This window comes from Lactuca saligna, chromosome 1 (assembly GCF_052625555.1).
Source record: "Lactuca saligna cultivar CGN05327 chromosome 1, ASM5262555v1, whole genome shotgun sequence".
Lineage (NCBI taxonomy): Eukaryota > Viridiplantae > Streptophyta > Magnoliopsida > Asterales > Asteraceae > Lactuca > Lactuca saligna.
Window position 1 is genome coordinate 86,474,502 of NC_136417.1, and position 16,860 is coordinate 86,491,361.

Below are 16,860 nucleotides of genomic sequence, written 5' to 3' on the forward strand. Positions count from 1 at the left end.
TATATTTAATTAGTCTCTTTTGATCATAAAATAAATTCTAAATTAATTCTTGATCAATACTAATTAAACAATATGATTTCATATTAATATATTAGAATATATTAACAAATCATAACTGTCCTTATTCTCATTTTGTCTATCCAGTTGTTGGGATGCCATGCAACCCAAATGGATCATGCCAAGTCGGATCAAGTACATACCAATATAGTTATGGACTTAGGGGTTGTCTGGCAGGATTTGAATTAACACCAAAATAATTTATAATTAATTTATTAATTATTTATTCGATTAACACATTATTTTCTCATTTTCCTTAATGATATTTGTGTCATGAGGACAACCCAACATGACCATCAACTTGTAATGACCTTGGGCACCATTTCCATCAAAGTCCAATTAATAACCCCTAACTTCGATTGCAAATAAAACCATCATGATAAATGACTTGAATCTAGAACAATGCATGATGCATAATAGCGAAAGTAGATGATTTGGAGTGCAAAGGCCGAATGTTCAAAATGTCAATTTGAAATTAAAGGGGAAATTTTTGCATTTGATAAAGGAGTCTCTGATGGTTGGACAAAATGATAATTAGGAAAACCATCATGTGAAAGACATAATTAAAAGTGCCGACTATTTCAACATACTAAATGATACTAAAGATGAAATGATGCTATGATATAAAAGATTGAATAAAAATAACTTCATCTTAAGAAATATCTTTTTTGACGGACCTAAAGGCAAAATCCCTTAAAAGATTCATTCATGCAATGAAGATTGCAAAGAAGAAAAGCTAAAATTCAAAACATCCAACAAAAACTCTACAAGGCATGAGAATGTTTCATAGAGGAGGCTATAGAATTGTTCACAACATGACTTAAATGGTCACCAAGAGGTACAAAGAATTTACAATGTATTAGATACTATAACTAGTAAAATCATAGATGTAAGAGGAAAAATCTCAATGAAACTACCAGCTAATGGAAAATAAATCATAGAGGAACTAGTGTAATAACATCATCGACGGCTATCAATAAGAGACTTATCTATTAGGAAGAAGAAAGAAATAGACAACTCTTGGTTGTACTTTTCTTCCTTTAATTATGAGAAAATTTACTCCTTAAATTGGTAATTAGCAAGGAATTTCATAAAAAAACAAACTATAAAAGGTTCAAGCTATGTTATGATATAAAATGTCTCTATCTAACATATACTATGAAACATGAAATTTGAAATACTTTTCTCCCATGTATCTTAATTTTTAGTAAAAGAGCTTGCAACTACTATGGTTTGGCAACATGAGACAAACATGAAAAATTCAAATATTAAGGTTTTTCTAAAAAACCAAGAAAATAATAATACATGGCATTGGAAATGTACCTGCACCCCTCAAAGATATAGTTGAATCATATATGATATTGTTGCATGGTAACCAAAATGATATGATAAATAAATATAACTAGTGTAAGGTGTATATTATTGGAAAAGGTGTTCAAGATTGTACATTGCCCCACTACAATGTATATTATGAGAACATGTCTATGAAACTAAGAAGTTATTACACACTTAGATAACCTTACAAATATAGAACTTTATACGGACGGTAAAATAGCATGGGAAATACAACTATTTGCCACTACTAAAAATCGACTTTCAGGCATAAATTTCGATGATGGACAAAATGGTGTCGCTATAAGTGAAAAATCTCCATTGAAATAACAATTTTCATCTCTTACCCTCACCCTTCACCTAATTATAAAATCCATAAAAATATTTATCTAGGACACCTCTTTCATAAACGACATGTTGGTATTAGGTACCTCATGTAAAATCACCACAACGAAATTCGAACAGAAATATGCGAGTCACGTACCCACTGATATTTTATCTTAGGGAAAATGATACAAATACCGTACGAACTTTCTAGGGTTAGTCCCTTTAGTCCATAAACTATTTTTCTGGCTTTATGAGGAAATCAAGTTGTGGAAACCTGTCTTTTTAGCACATTTTACTTGTTTTAGCCGGTTGAGTGAGATAATGACAAAACTTGGGGCCATCTTTCTGAAAATCAACAGATATGCCTCTTTTCTCTTCTCCACAAATACACTAGTTCGTTGCTCCTCTCGCGATCGTTCACATTATCCTTTTCCTCTGTGCGAATCCTTAGCAACATCAAGAAACCACTCTACACCCTTCTTTGTGTTTTATGGTCTCTCTCTCTCTCTCTCTCTCTCTCTCTCTCTCTCTCTCTTTCTCTCTCATTACAACATCAGAGTTAAAGAAATGCTGTCACCATCGCCATTGACACACCACTATGCTCACCTGCTCTCTCCTCTTCATCTCAATTAGAAATTTCACACATCATGAAGCAAACTTGAATGGAACCAAACACCAAAAACAAGAAATTCCATTAATGCGCGTAATAAAAGTAGAGAAGCCATCTAAAATCAATACTTCGTCTGAAATTTCAAGCGAACTCAGAAGAAACTACTAAAGTTATTGGTACCAGTGATCCAATAAACTTCATCTATGTTTTTTTTTTCAAGCACTGAATACAACAAGTGACGAGAAAAATGGTGAACATGAAAGAAAAAATGTAAACCCACACATAATTCTGAACAACCATTTGCGACATTTGCATCAATCACATGGTTTCACGATTAGATATAAGGATTCTTCCTTAACTAGAAACAAGAAACTATTGAAGATGTTAACTCTTTTTGGGTTTTCTCGTGGATTGAATGTGTTTATTGAACGAACATTTCACTCAATTGAATCAATATTCAAAATACATCCAAATGGGTGTCTTCTGGTTGTATCAAACCAATTGGAATCGAAAAAAGGAAACAAGATTCAAAAACCTTTTCTGAAAAAGGCTCCGAGTGACAACAATTTCTCTTGATTTCGATTAATTGTTCAAGAGCACCATGATAGAATCTTGGTTTTCAAATGTAATTTGAGGTCAAGTTCATTCCAGTAATGTCCCATTTAGCCAAAAAAATATCTATTTCGAATTTATTTGTTTTACAAATACGGTGGTGTTTATCCACATGCAGGGGTGATACTCCTGAAAACTTTCTCCAAATTAAAAAGATCAATTAGAGCACAATTGGTGATGTGCCAAGTTTGTTCAACAAATTGGTAAAATTCAAAGTCAATGGGAGGATATTGGTTAACAGTGGCCAAAACGACGTAATCGACCCGACAAAAACGACCTCATTCCCTTATAAAGTGAGAAAAATAGTTTAAAGATTAAATCGACCAACCCTCAAAAGTTCGTAGGGCATTTATGTCATTATACCGCTACGCCATTGACCATTTGGTACAAAAAAAGATTACATGAATAATGACCTTCAAGCGCTCTCCCTTGTATACCCTCGCAAATTTCATATATTTTTGCTCAATTAGGCATCTCAATGTCATCTTATATGGAAACCTAACTGTGAATGTAATATACATGGATTAAGAATCATCATTAATTTTTAAATTGGAAGGACATCTCATGGTATAAATACAACTGAAATAATTTTGGAATTGAGTCTAATGCAAAATACATTGACAATGAAATCCAGTTTATCCCTTTTACGTTATATGAAAAGTTAAAAGATCTAACAAAATTAAAACAAAAACAAAAAACGTGAAACTTTAGCAAGTTTCTAGCAGCTACTTTCTTGGAAACATATTAATGTCATTGGCAAGTTTGTCAATATTCAAAGAAGATGAACCATTCGGACCGGTTGCAATTTCAATCTTTTTCTTCCACTCAAGAGCTTTGCTCCTTATTCGTTTACCCTTGTCTCCTCCAATCAACTCCTTTGTGAGCCTCTCCACTTCATCCCTGCTCACGTTATGATCGATCTCCAAGCCAACTCCCCATTCCATGCACATTTGCCTGCAATTAGTTAGTTGGTCCCATAAAAATGGCCAACATAGCATGGGGACCCCAGCCGTTAAGCTCTCAATGGTCGAACCCCACCCACAGTGAGTCAAGAAGCCACCGATTGAAGGGTGCTTCAATACTTCTTCCTGGGAACACCAGCTTGCGATAAAACCTCTCTCATTAATCAGCTCTTGGAGTTCACGAGGAAAGGAAGCAGACTCACCAATAACCAAATCAGGTCTGATGACCCAAAGGAAATAATGGTTGCTATTAGCAAGTCCCCAACCAAACTCTAGCAATTGCTCTAAAGACACTGATATTAGGCTTCCAAAATTGACATAAACCACAGAATGTGGCTCCTTTGATTGCAACCATTTAAGGCACCCATCTTCTTCTTTCCATAGACTGTAGCCCTTAATATCCAACTTCTTTGTTTCGTCTTCAAGTTTTGTCGGATTTAGAAGCAACTCTAGTGGTCCGATCGTGTAGACATGAGGTATCATGGATTTGAAGGCTTTGATGACGTTTGACTCTAACTCCTCAAATGTATGGATGATTATGTTTGAGACCTTCCTAGTTGCCTTGATGCACTCAATGCAAAAATTATAGGTTTCATCATTTGGGTTTGTGGTTCTAATAAAACCCGGAAGATCCTTTAAACGGAATCCTTCTAATCCCGGAATCGAATCAATTACAGTGTCAAGATACCCATTGGTGAAGCAACTTTCATCTGAAACATTAGCAAATCTTAGTTATGATTATTGATAAAGAACAAATATGCTATAATATATAATGAACAAAAAAGTAAACATTTTCTAAACGACCGATCCAAATTCATTCCTTGTATACATCAATATTTTTGGTTTAGCTATAATTTCAATCTTAATTTAGGTCACTAATATGGAAAAAAAATGAATAACTGCATGTTATTTTATACAGATTTAACTTGAAAAACACCTTAAAGATCAAGTTTTTCGGATCTGTTACTTATAAAGAAACTCACTAAATTAATTAGATAACGTAATTTTACCACTTCTGATTTCCAAAGTGAATTACCACTTACGATTCTTCGATCGTCCTAATTTTCATACATACACATATAGACAAGAATATCAATCTAAACATTTTTATTTGCTTGGTAAACGGAGGAAGTTAAGAAGCTAACCTTTAAACGGGATAAGTCCTTTCTCAATTAGAACTGGAGCTTGGTAATATCCCATGAAAGCACAAGCAGCAAAGGTCCAAAAATGCATGATTGGGACTTTAAGCTTCTCAGCAGCCTCAACGGTGAAAGGCATTATACCATCAGCAAGAATACAAGTAAGTGGACTCTCTAACCTTCGCATAAGGTCAAGAAAGGGATCCAAGAAGTTGACTAGAATAGAGGCAGTGACTGCATACATGAAGTTTGGTGTACCCTCGGGAACACCATCGGGAATGGTCTTGAACTGGAACCCTGGTTCACCATCTAGAGAGTTTGGCCCTCCGGAGTTTAGTAACTGCTTGTGGTTAACCTCGGTGTTGACGAATGTTATATGCACGCCCTTGTGGTGCAGTAGCCTTGCTAGTTTTAGCATGCACTTGATGTGGCTTTGTGCTGGATATGGTACGAAGACCACATGTGGCTTGGTTTCAGCGTTCACAAGTACTGTTTCCATTGTAGCCGAGGAAAGTTTGATGATATGTTGAATGCGTAGCCGAGGCTTGCTATATACGGAGACCAGAAGTGATTAGGTATTTGTATGGATCCAATATTTCCGCACACCGAAGTACAATACTTTATAAAACACGTTTTTATATTATTAATAATAATTACTGTATTGAAGAATAAAATATTATTTTGTTGGCAGCTGGCAACAGGATTTCATATGCAAAATCAAAATTGTCGTCTATACGTGTAATTGCAAACTATACTTCTCTAATAATATAATAACAATTATAAATCATGGAGCTGTTCAGCAACACTCCAATGGTGACTTATTTATTTGATATATAGATCTCTATCCCTTTCATTTAATCAGGTCAGATGCTCCTATTTTTTTATGTCTATTTTTCCACAGAATAATGATGCCTTGATGATAGCCCGTAAATGTTCACGTGCTTCGTCGCTTATATGTGGTCATCTGTACGCGCTGTGCTTATTTCAAAGAGATTTTGCAAAAAAAAAAAAAAAAGTTTGACCGCTTGCCAAAAAATACCAAAATAAATTCAATTTTCCGTGGGGATGTTTACGTCTCATTTGATAGCCATCTTTCCAGGTTCAAACAGATTTTTCTGATTGAATAAATCGAAAAAAACTATTTGATATCCACAAAAAAAAATGGGTATTTACTAAAAAAACTTCAAAAGCATATATTAATTGATTTTTTAATAATTGTATCCTAAACTTTGTCTCTTTCTTTCTTGCATTATTAATTGATTTTTTAATAATTTATTTTTTATTGAATTATTATATATCAATAAATATTATTTTTAATCTATAATATTTATTTTTTAATTAATATTATTTTATTGGATTATTAATTTCTTTTAAATTATTCTTTTTTATTTCTTTCTAATTGATTAATTCTTTTTATTGGATTATTATATTTTAAAAAATATTTTTTTATAAATATATAATATTTATATTTTAATAAATATTACTTTATTGGATTATTAATTTCTTTTACTTAATTTTTTAAATTCATTTTTACTGGAATAGTTCTTCTTATTATTATTATTATTATTATTATTATTATTATTATTGGAAAACACTACCATCTTCCTAATATATTTTGAAAAAATTCATCCATCCCACTACTATCGGACATAAACCGAGTTAAGAAACACATGTTGAGCTAAAAAAATTAAATAGCTAGAAAGAATAACGATATAACATTAATTTCAATAAAAAATTAAAAACAACTTAATTGATATTTTATTTGCAATTTAAATGATTATTGTGTAATTTTGAATTTGTATGACAATTTGTATTTTTTATAATTATTCAACAACTTCATCCATTAGAGTATAAAATAGCAGGTAATATTGTCATTTTTCATCATTTAGCACATTCAATCAGATGTAATATTAAACAACATAGTTTATTTTCAAGAGAGGAAACTTTCCTGTACAACACTTTCCCAGACATCACTTTACCGAACAGAAACTATCAAATGGGACCTTACTCTCTGCGGAGATGGATAAAAGAAAAAATATTCATCATGGTCATTTCATAGAGCCTCTTTCAGGAGACCAAATTTATTTTATTTTAAATTAATTAGCATTTGTCATGACTATTGTTAGCTTTAATTGTCATGTAATATATTTAAGCTTGACAAAAAATTACAATTAGTCATATATTTTTTTCGTTTGTCAGGAATATAATTGAATTTTAGAGATTCGTAATATATATTAAAATATGATCAAAACCACTAGTATTAATCAAATGTTCTTTTTTTCATTTTTCAATATTATTGTTAACTTTAACGACAAGTAATAGATTAATCTGCGATAATAAATTACTTTTAATCACACGTTTTTATGTTTGTCATGACTATTATTGCATTTTAATGACACATAATATATTAAATGGTGTTATAGTTGACATTAATCACATTTAAAATGATTGTTTAACAATTTAAAATAATTTATATGTCAAATATTAATCAACTGACATCATTAGCTAACATCATTTACATTAAACAATTTAAATTAATAAATATACTATTCAAAATGTCTAATACATTAATGAATGTTTAATAAATTAATTTTAAAACAAAACAAAAAAATATCCGCAAATTTCTTTTTGTGGAATCGAGTTACCGTTATCCTTTGCGGACAAGAGTATTTTTGCAACCCGCAAATAATTAAATAAAGAAAAAAGCAACTCCTAACAAGTTGCTAGGAGGGCAAGAGTATAAGGATTGAAGGAGAGACAATTACATACACAAATAAAAGCATTGAAACACCAATCTATCCATCTAAATTTGCAATGATTTCTCCTATGCTTAATCCATATAAAAAGAATGGATTTCATCAAGTATGCCACTTTAGTATAAGATGTTTTTCTATTTTTGAAAATCCAATCACACCTTGTTTTTCAAATAAGTGAGGTCGTCCCATGACATATGCTAATTAAGCATTGCAAACAAGAGTAAAACAATAATATTGGTCGAGAGTAGAAAAAGCTATTATGTGGACAAACCAAAACTATTTTTCTTAAATTAGTTAGCACCCATGTAACGTAAATAATAATTGTAAATTTTAATTAACATCTATCATAGGAGTTTTATAGGGAAATACAACCATAAGTGTAATATTTACTATACACAATAATTGTAACAGTTATGAGTTTCCATAATTTCTAACATCATTTTATGTATTTGGTTTTTGTGCTTATAAATAATGTTGTGATTTGTTTTGTAAGACACGTGGATATGGGTAACATCCTACACATCATTTTGTTTATCATGTCATCTTCACATACACTACAAGACGTGTTGACATTATCGGCGATCCCTTTAGCGATGACACAGGAAAATAGCAGCGACATGTAATTGACGTGTTACATGTCGCTGCTTGTCGTGTGTCGACGCTAAAGGGGTCGCCGGTAATGTTCGCAAACGGCGATCCGCATCAAATTACCCTGATCTCTCCGATTTGTTTTAAATCCAATGGTTGTAGAAAACGCGATTATATTTCCCTCCAATGTGACGTCGCTATTGCCTGTCGCCGCTAATGCCCCTCACAGATAACCCCTTCTATTTCCTTTTCAGTGAAATTTTTTTTATGTTCTCTCCTTTCATTCTCTCGTTTCTGCTGATGCATCTCATTTTCATCACTTGGATGAGTCGACTAAGTGGAGGACGAAGGTAAAAGCCAGTGCTAGCCCCTCCTTCTGCCATAAGACCGCCACACCTTCCCCCAAAACCTCGAAAACCGGCGACCCTTGAGCTCAATTCCTAAATTGCCCACATTCAAGGTCAAATTCCTCCTATTTTATATTATTTTTCTGTTTTGGTGCTATGCTCGATGATGAATTGCTAGTAATTTTGATATGTAACGCTCGTAGATCTGGGCTACTCAATTTAGAGACGATAAGCGTCAAAAATGATTTTTTGGTAGAAGATTATTTAGGGCGGATAATCTAAACTAAGTTGTAGTGGTCGTGACAAGGATTATGGAGATATAAAGAACGCCGAAATCTGAGTTATAACGAAGAAGTTATGACCTGCCGAAGTTTCGCGACAGAACCGGCACGACACTAAATGGCGTAAAAAGTCAATTTACGATAGAGTGATATTTATCCTTAGTGATCTAAACGAAAGTCATAGAGTTCGTTAAACCGAGAGCGTGCATAAAAAGAACGCCCAAATCTTACTTCGTATGAGGAAGTTATGATTTTCCGAAACTTCGACTTAGCGGTATGCAGCGCGAATACTCGATTTGAGATCGAACGGTTTTTTTTAGCCAAAACAATCTAAACGAGAGTTAAAGATCTCATCGATAGTAGTCCAACTACAGAAAGACAGACGACAACAGAGTTCAGATGAAGGAGTTATGAATTTCGAAAAAAGTTTTCCTGTCCCGGCCTACTAAAAATAATATATAAGTAATATATTTATAATATATTAAAAATAAAGTCAAAGTAGCCAACGGAGTCTAAACAGGAGTTGTAGAGCATAATCTCACCTACGCATCGATATAAAGAGCTTCGAAAACGGAGTTCGTATGCGTAAGTTATGAATTTATGAAGTTTGGGCGCGAAACCCCAAAACTGTAACATACCAGGACGTGGCAAGTCTTCAGACACCTCCTGGAGTCCCCCAGACGCAACTTACGATGACGCATGCAGTGACGACCAAGCCCACGAAGTGGAAAAAGGTGCCATAACGTGGCAAGGGCAAATTTTTCCCTATAAAGATATTTGAAGGGCCAGCCAATTATGGTTGCTCCATCCCTTCTCTCCCACTTCCAATACACCCTCTAAGCACTATTTTAACCCCCCCCCCCCCCGAGGCCCCGATATCATCCCGAGACCCGAAGCAAGTCCCAAACTCCAAAGATCCCAAGAAGAAAAGAGTTTTCGAGCTGAAGCTTTGCCCGCGAGAAACCCGGTGTGTGAAGTGATCCCGATTTCACCAAAGAATACTACTTCTACAAGTCGTAGTGTTGTCCGATCATCTTATGATCAAGTGAGTGTATAGTCACTTTCGTCTTATACATAGATATGAAGTATTTTATAAAATACGTGCTATGTGTATATATATTGTTGTTTATATGAGTGAGTGTGTGGTTACTTTCTTCTAACACATAAATATTAAGTATTTGCTATGAAATAAGTGTTATGTCTTTATATATATTGTTGTTTATTTTCAGTGAATGTGTAGTTACTTTCTTCTAACACATAAATATGAAGTATTTGCTTCAAAATACATGCTATGTGTTTATGTACTGTTGTTTATTTGAGATAAGTGTGGAATGGATGTTTTATATGGTTTTTAAATAAGCTAAACTGTATATGTATTTTATATCTACTAATATGTTGGGTAGAACATGGGTAGATGAGATAGTTGGTATGTTATAAAATGATGAGGTAATTAAGATGATTAAAGAGTAATATTGGTAGATGCACCAATTAGAGAATGTCATAATACTAGCAGATGCGCTTAAGAATAATATTGGTAGATGCATCAAATGAAGAATATCATACCACTATCAGATGTGCTTATGGGATAATCCTGGAAGATACGCTTATAGGAAAATGTCGGAAGATGCGCCTAAAAGAGAATGTCAAAAACCTGGCAGTCGCGTCTCATAGTGTATGACGTAATTCGGGCAGAGGCGCTTAAAGGATGATGTTGGTAGATGCGCCTTATGTAGCAATAGATTTTGTGCCAATTCCTTAGGTCAATCCTTAGGAATGAATGGATGACGGGTAATTGAATTCTTAGGGTAAAATCCTAAGAAATAAAGAAGATAATGGGGATGGGTAATTGGGTTGATTGTTTGATGGCTGAATATAATAATTATATTATTGTGGGTTGAAAACCCTATATGCTCACCAGGTTCCCAAGCCTGAGTCACTCAGTTTTCTTTGTATAACAGGTATCAATACGAAGACATATTTCACTGAGAGATTAAAAGAGATGTAAATCATTAGTGTAACTAAATGTAGTTCTGTTTATGCTTATGTGTCCGTATCGGAACATGACATCCCAAGATTTTGTTATATAATGAAAATACATTTCTTTAAAGGAATGCTTTGATAAATTCTTATTATATTTTGTTTTGGGAACAAATTCCGCAACTCTTTAAAAGATTACTCTGATTTTAAAAACAAAGCATAAACAAATCGGCCTTTTTTGGCCGTGAAATTGGGGATGTCACATGATATAAGAAGTGTTTGGGAATTTTGTTGGATTGTATGTGTTTTGTAATTTTTGTTTATACTACATGTGCTGCTGCTTCCTTCTTCGTAAGTCCACTCTATTCATCCCCTTTTAATCTTTTGATTTGTTCGCAGATCACTGATAAACTGTAACGTCCCGATTTTAGGTATAAATTTAATTAAAGAATAATTGGTCTTATGACCAACTCAGCGATTTGGTTGCCCTACTCGCCGAGTAGCAGTGGGAATGGATCGCGTGTTTAGTGACCTACTTGGCGAGTCCACCAAAGGACTCAGGGAGTAGGAGCTGGCAGATGAAACCCTAAATTCTGGGGTTTTACATTCTATTTAAAGGATCATTAGCCTCCACCAGTCTCCCCTTATGCTTTTTTTCCCTCTCAAACCCTAAAACGTGTGTGTGTGTGTGTTATTTGTTGTTCAAGCTTGAAGGAGTAACCTTGGAAGGAAGCATTTGAAGAAACAAGGAAAAGTAAGGCTAGGAGCTCGGGAAAACTAAGGGATTGCATTAGACATCACTCTCTAGAAGGTAATAGGCTATTCCCTAAGCCCTTTTCACTTTGAACCTCCCTTGGATGGGTGTTATGAAGGACTCTCCATGTTTAAGCTAAGATCTGAAGTTATAACTTCAGATCTGGACTTCCCTTGACCTCCAGATCCATAAAGTTTCCAGATTGTGCAAGGTTGAAACCCTCCCAAGGTGTAAAACTCCATTATACAGCTTATATTGATCCTTTCGGGCCTTTAGAGCCTTCCATGTACGTAAAGATTGCAACTTTACGTAATAAACGTGCCTTAGGAGCTTGGATCTGTAATTTGGGGCCTTGCCATGGCTTAAAGAGCATTTGCATGGATTAAGATCTGCATAGACTCGGCGAGTTGATTAAGGGACTCGGCGAGTCCGTTGAGGATGGCCATGAACTCGGCGATTTGGATGAACAACTCGGCGAGTTCGTTGAAGATTGCCTTGAACTTGGCGAGTGTTAGAAAACGCGAGTTGGCTAGGGTTTCTCCCAAAATCTTGGCCGCATATTAACTCGATGAGTTAAAAGGAGACCTCGGCGAGCAAGTCGAGGATTCCACGACTTCTCGAACTCAGGAAGGACTCGGCGAGTCGGAGACCTGCACTCGGCGAGTTGAGTCAACATGGACTGTTGACTCTGACTTTGGACTTTGACTTGGACTAAGGGGTTGACCAATTGAATTCTGTGGGTTTCTAGGATTAGGAGATTTATGAAAAAGGTCGTGTGGTACTTTTAGGTGGTGAAGTTCGTGTTGGACCCGGGAGTTGAGTGTTCTTATTTCCGACGACAATTGCGAGGTGAGTTATCCTCACTATACTAAGGATTCTAAGGCACCAAGGCCGGCCCATTGGATTTGATATCCTAGTAGTTATTGTTATGTTGAGTTTAAGTTAGTAATGCATGCCAGTTGATGTGCTAGTCGGGTAGATCTGTAGGACTGCCTGTGATACTGATTGATTACCTGTACGTGCATTTATCTGTTACATGTCGACATGTTATGTGGGGTGGGTTGAGGTTGTACAGCTCCGTGCGGTAGCCAACAAACCCGAGAGCATTCCAGATTCGAGCTGAGGGCCTGGTAGGCTAATCCAGACTCGTATTGAGGGCTCGATGGCATTCCAGATACGAGCTGAGGGTCCGGTAGGCATTCCAGACTCGTACTGAGGGCCCAGGGGTAGTCCAGCTTGTAAAGCTGTGGACCCAGTGCATGCTATTCTGTTTTGATTGATAGGATATTCTAATGTTCATATTGCTATGTGAACTGTATGTGTATCGGTATTTTGGGGATAACTCACTAAGCTCTGGGGCTTACAGTTTCAGTTTATTGTTTCAGGTACCTTTGGGGATCGCGGCAAGGCTAAGGCTTGATCGTATAGCTCCTCCTATTGTGTTATGTTTCTGGGAAAAATCTAATATAAATGTATTTTGAAAAGAAAGTTGTAATGTTTTGATGAATTCGACGTGTTTGTGAAAATTTAAATTTGGCTTAAATTTTGAGTGTTACAAATTGGTATCAGAGCCTTGGTTTGAGTAATTGGAGGAACATTCGTGTGAATCCAGTCTCAAATCGAGGAAAGATTTTCAAAATGGTATTAAATGGTTTTCAAAATAAGTAAAGAAGGATGCAGGGTGTACGATCAGCCGGAGCCAGTAAGTAGACCCCAAAATACCATACAGTTATTTGATATTGTGATATGTGAGAACAACATGTTAGTACTAGGCTAGGGATCTTCAGGAATTGCATGATAGAATTGTCTGATTATATGATGCCTAATAGCCTAGGGATCCCTTATGTGAGATTGACATCATTACTGTAGTTGTCTAATCTATGCATAACAATTGTACCTAATTAAGATCTTATAGCCTAAGAATGTTTGATTTGGCCTTATGTTCTGTTCTTGTTTGATTAGGAGCTTGGGGTAGGATTGGATATTCGAAAGTCTATAGGGTCCAGCGTTATGTATGACTAGCATACATTAGTGTTGCAGGGTTGGTGGAAGTTTCACGGATAAGAGGGATTGAGTGAGACCGAGAGGTCAGTTGTGAGATATTTAGCATTCCTCTACGAGTGAGGGTTGAGCGCTCGCCTTGTTGTGCATATTGTTAGGGTGTTGTGGGGATACTTGGGATGAATATGGGTAAGTGTGGAAGGTAGTAGGGGCCCATGCTACTGAAAGCACATAACCTATACGCATGCCAAGTAAGTCGCAATCCCTAGGGTTAGTAGAGAGTTGGCTCCCAAATATTTATATGAATTATCTAATATCTTGTGCTATGTTTCAGAATGGTGATGACGAGACGCTTCGTGGTTGGATCCGGTTCAGGAGCAGGATTAGGGGATGGAGGTTAGGAGGGGCTGACATCACCTGAACCAGTGGTGCATATGGGTACAGAGGAGTTGGATGCCAGGATTCGGGAAATCCTGCATGATGAGGTTGCTGCTACATTCCGGGCTCAGTTAACGGAGATGTTCGGGTCGATTAAGACCGCCATGGTGGAGTATTTTGATGAGCGCTATGCAGCCCTTGCAGAAACAGCCGCCGCAGCAGCTGCATCATTTGTATCAGCGACGAGGGGAGGAGTTGGTAGGGGTTTTCAGTACAGGGACTTCGATAACACGAAGCCCCCTACTTATGATGGGACGCAGGATCCCATCAAGGCTATGAGGTGGATTTCAGATGTGGAGGGGTGTTTCTTCACTTGCTCATGTCCTACTGATCAGAAGGTCAGGTGTGCTCTGAACCTTCTTAGGTCGGGGGCCAAGGACTGGTGGAGACTTGCGACTGGGTCATACTTCGATGATCAGAGAGCTGCTGTTACTTAGGAGCAGTTCAGGGATATGTTCCGTGCCCATTACATTCCACGGGTTGAACGGGAGCGATTGTCACAGGATTTTTTGAGTTTGAGACAGGATGGGGAGTCGGTGACGGAGATCACCCGGATGTTCACTGAGAGGGCGATGTTTTGCCCGAAGTTTGCTTTAGAGCAGGCTTAGATGACTCGTTATCTGAGTATGCTCAAGACGGATATCCGTCAGTTTGTGTCTACCCAGCGATGTGATACTCTTCTAGACTTGCAGGAGGCCGTCAGACGGCGTGAATTGGAGATTGAGCAACAGTTGAGAGAACAGCGGGAAGCCCCGACACATTCTCAGCCGGCGCCGAAGCGGTCTAAGACCGCTGATACTAGGACTGGGGGTCAGTAGAGCCGCACATGTGAGAAGTGTGGCAAGGGTCATTCTGGTGTGTGTCAAGCTAGTAGTGGATGCCACAAGTGTGGAAGGGAGGGCATTACGCGAGGGACTGTCACCAGGCCGCTCCGGTTTGGAGTCTGAGGTTATGTTACCATTGTGATCAGGTTGGCCATTTGAAGGCCAACTACCTATTACTTGCCGCCAAGCCGGCGCAGGCTCCAACGTCGGCTACTTTGAGGATCACGGATGGGAGACCAGTCAGGACTGAGCTTCCAAAGGTTCAGGGTCGTGCCTTCCAGCTTACAGCAGAGGAGGCCAGAGTAGCACTGGATGTGGTTGCTGGTATGTTTGTATCCTTATCTCATTATTTTTATATATGTTGCATTCTTATCTGTGGCACCTATGGTTAGGTACGTTTTTAGTGAACTCCTTGCCTGCTTTGGTTTTATTTGACTCGGGGGCGAGTCGGTCTTTCGTATCTCAGACATTTAGTAGGGGGTTCAGTGCACCAGTGGGCGAGTTAGAGTGTCTGTTGCGAGTGTCTATTACCAACGAACACGGGGTTTCTGCTTCTTCAGTTTATCGAGGGTGTGACTTGGAAATTTTCGGGGTGTCATTTCCGATAAATTTGATTCCGATTCCCATGGGGGAGGTATGCGTGATTGTAGGCATGGATTGGCTCAGTCGATTCGGTGCCATGATCGACTGTGAGGGGAAGCGTGTGGTAGTTCGAACCCCAAGTGGGGGAGAGCTGATTCTTTATGGCGAGGGCACCAGAGTGGGATCAGGGTTTTCTTCAGCTGCCAGGGCACGGCAGTACCTTCAGCATGGGTGTATAGGTTATCTAGCGTACATGATAGATACGCGAGCCAGGGACTAGATTTCGGTTTCCGACGTGTCGGTGGTCAGGGAATTTGCAGATGTATTCCCGGAGGAATTACCAGGGATACCTCTGGAAAGGCAGGTCAAGTTCAGGATTGACCTGGTGCCAGGTGCCGCCCCTATTGCTAAGGCGTTGTACCGGTTGGCACCGCCAGAGATGCAGGAGCTGTCATCGCAGCTGCAGGAACTGCTAGGCAAGCAGTTCATTCGGCCTAGTAGTTCTCCATGGGGAGCACCGATACTTTTCGTCCAGAAAAAGGATGGTTCACACCGGATGTGTATCGACTACCGGGAGTTGAATAAGTTGACGGTGAAGAACCGTTACCCGCTCCCGAGGATAGATGATCTCTTCGACCAATTACAGGGTGCATCTTGGTTTTCTAAGATAGACTTGAGGTATGGGTATCATCAGGTCAGGGTCAGAGATGAGGACGTGGAGAAGACCGCGTTCCGAACTCGTTATGGGCATTACGAGTTCATGGTCATGCCGTTTGGGCTCACCAACGCGCCAACGGTGTTCATGGACTTGATGAATCGAGTCTGTAGACCGATGCTTGATCGCTCAGTCATAGTATTTATAGATGATATTTTGGTGTATTCCAAGACCCGAGAGCAGCATGCGGAGCATCTACGGGAGCTTTTGGGAGCTCTGAGATGGGAACGGTTGTACGCTAAGTTCTCGAAGTGTGAGTTTTGGCTACGGGAGGTCCAGTTCCTCGGACATCTCGTTAACCAGGAGGGGATTTTGGTCGATCTGACCAAGATCGAGGCGGTTATGTAGTGGGAGGTTCCGAAATCTCCCTCAGATATTGGGAACTTTCTGGGTTTGGCAGGGTACTACCGGAGGTTTATACGGGACTTCTCCAAGATTGCAGTGCCACTCACTCGTCTGACTAGGAAAGGAGTAGATTTCTGGTGGGGTCCCGAGCATCAAAGGGCATTTGAGACCCTCCGTCAAAAATTGTGCGAGGCTCCAGTGTTGACACTCCCG

General features: G+C 37.9%; 1 protein-coding gene across 1 annotated transcript; it reads right to left on the reverse strand.

Moving 5' to 3' along the window:
• Positions 1-3,462: 3,462 nt before the first annotated feature.
• Positions 3,463-5,626, reverse strand: LOC145040897 (UDP-glycosyltransferase 85C2-like). Its single transcript, XM_078988781.1, has 2 exons — positions 5,046-5,626; positions 3,463-4,610 (listed from the first exon to the last, which is right to left on the reverse strand). Exons 1-2 carry the CDS (start codon positions 5,536-5,538, stop codon positions 3,664-3,666), a joined length of 1,440 nt encoding a protein of 479 aa, XP_078844907.1. The 5' UTR covers positions 5,539-5,626; the 3' UTR covers positions 3,463-3,663.
• Positions 5,627-16,860: the final 11,234 nt, after the last annotated feature.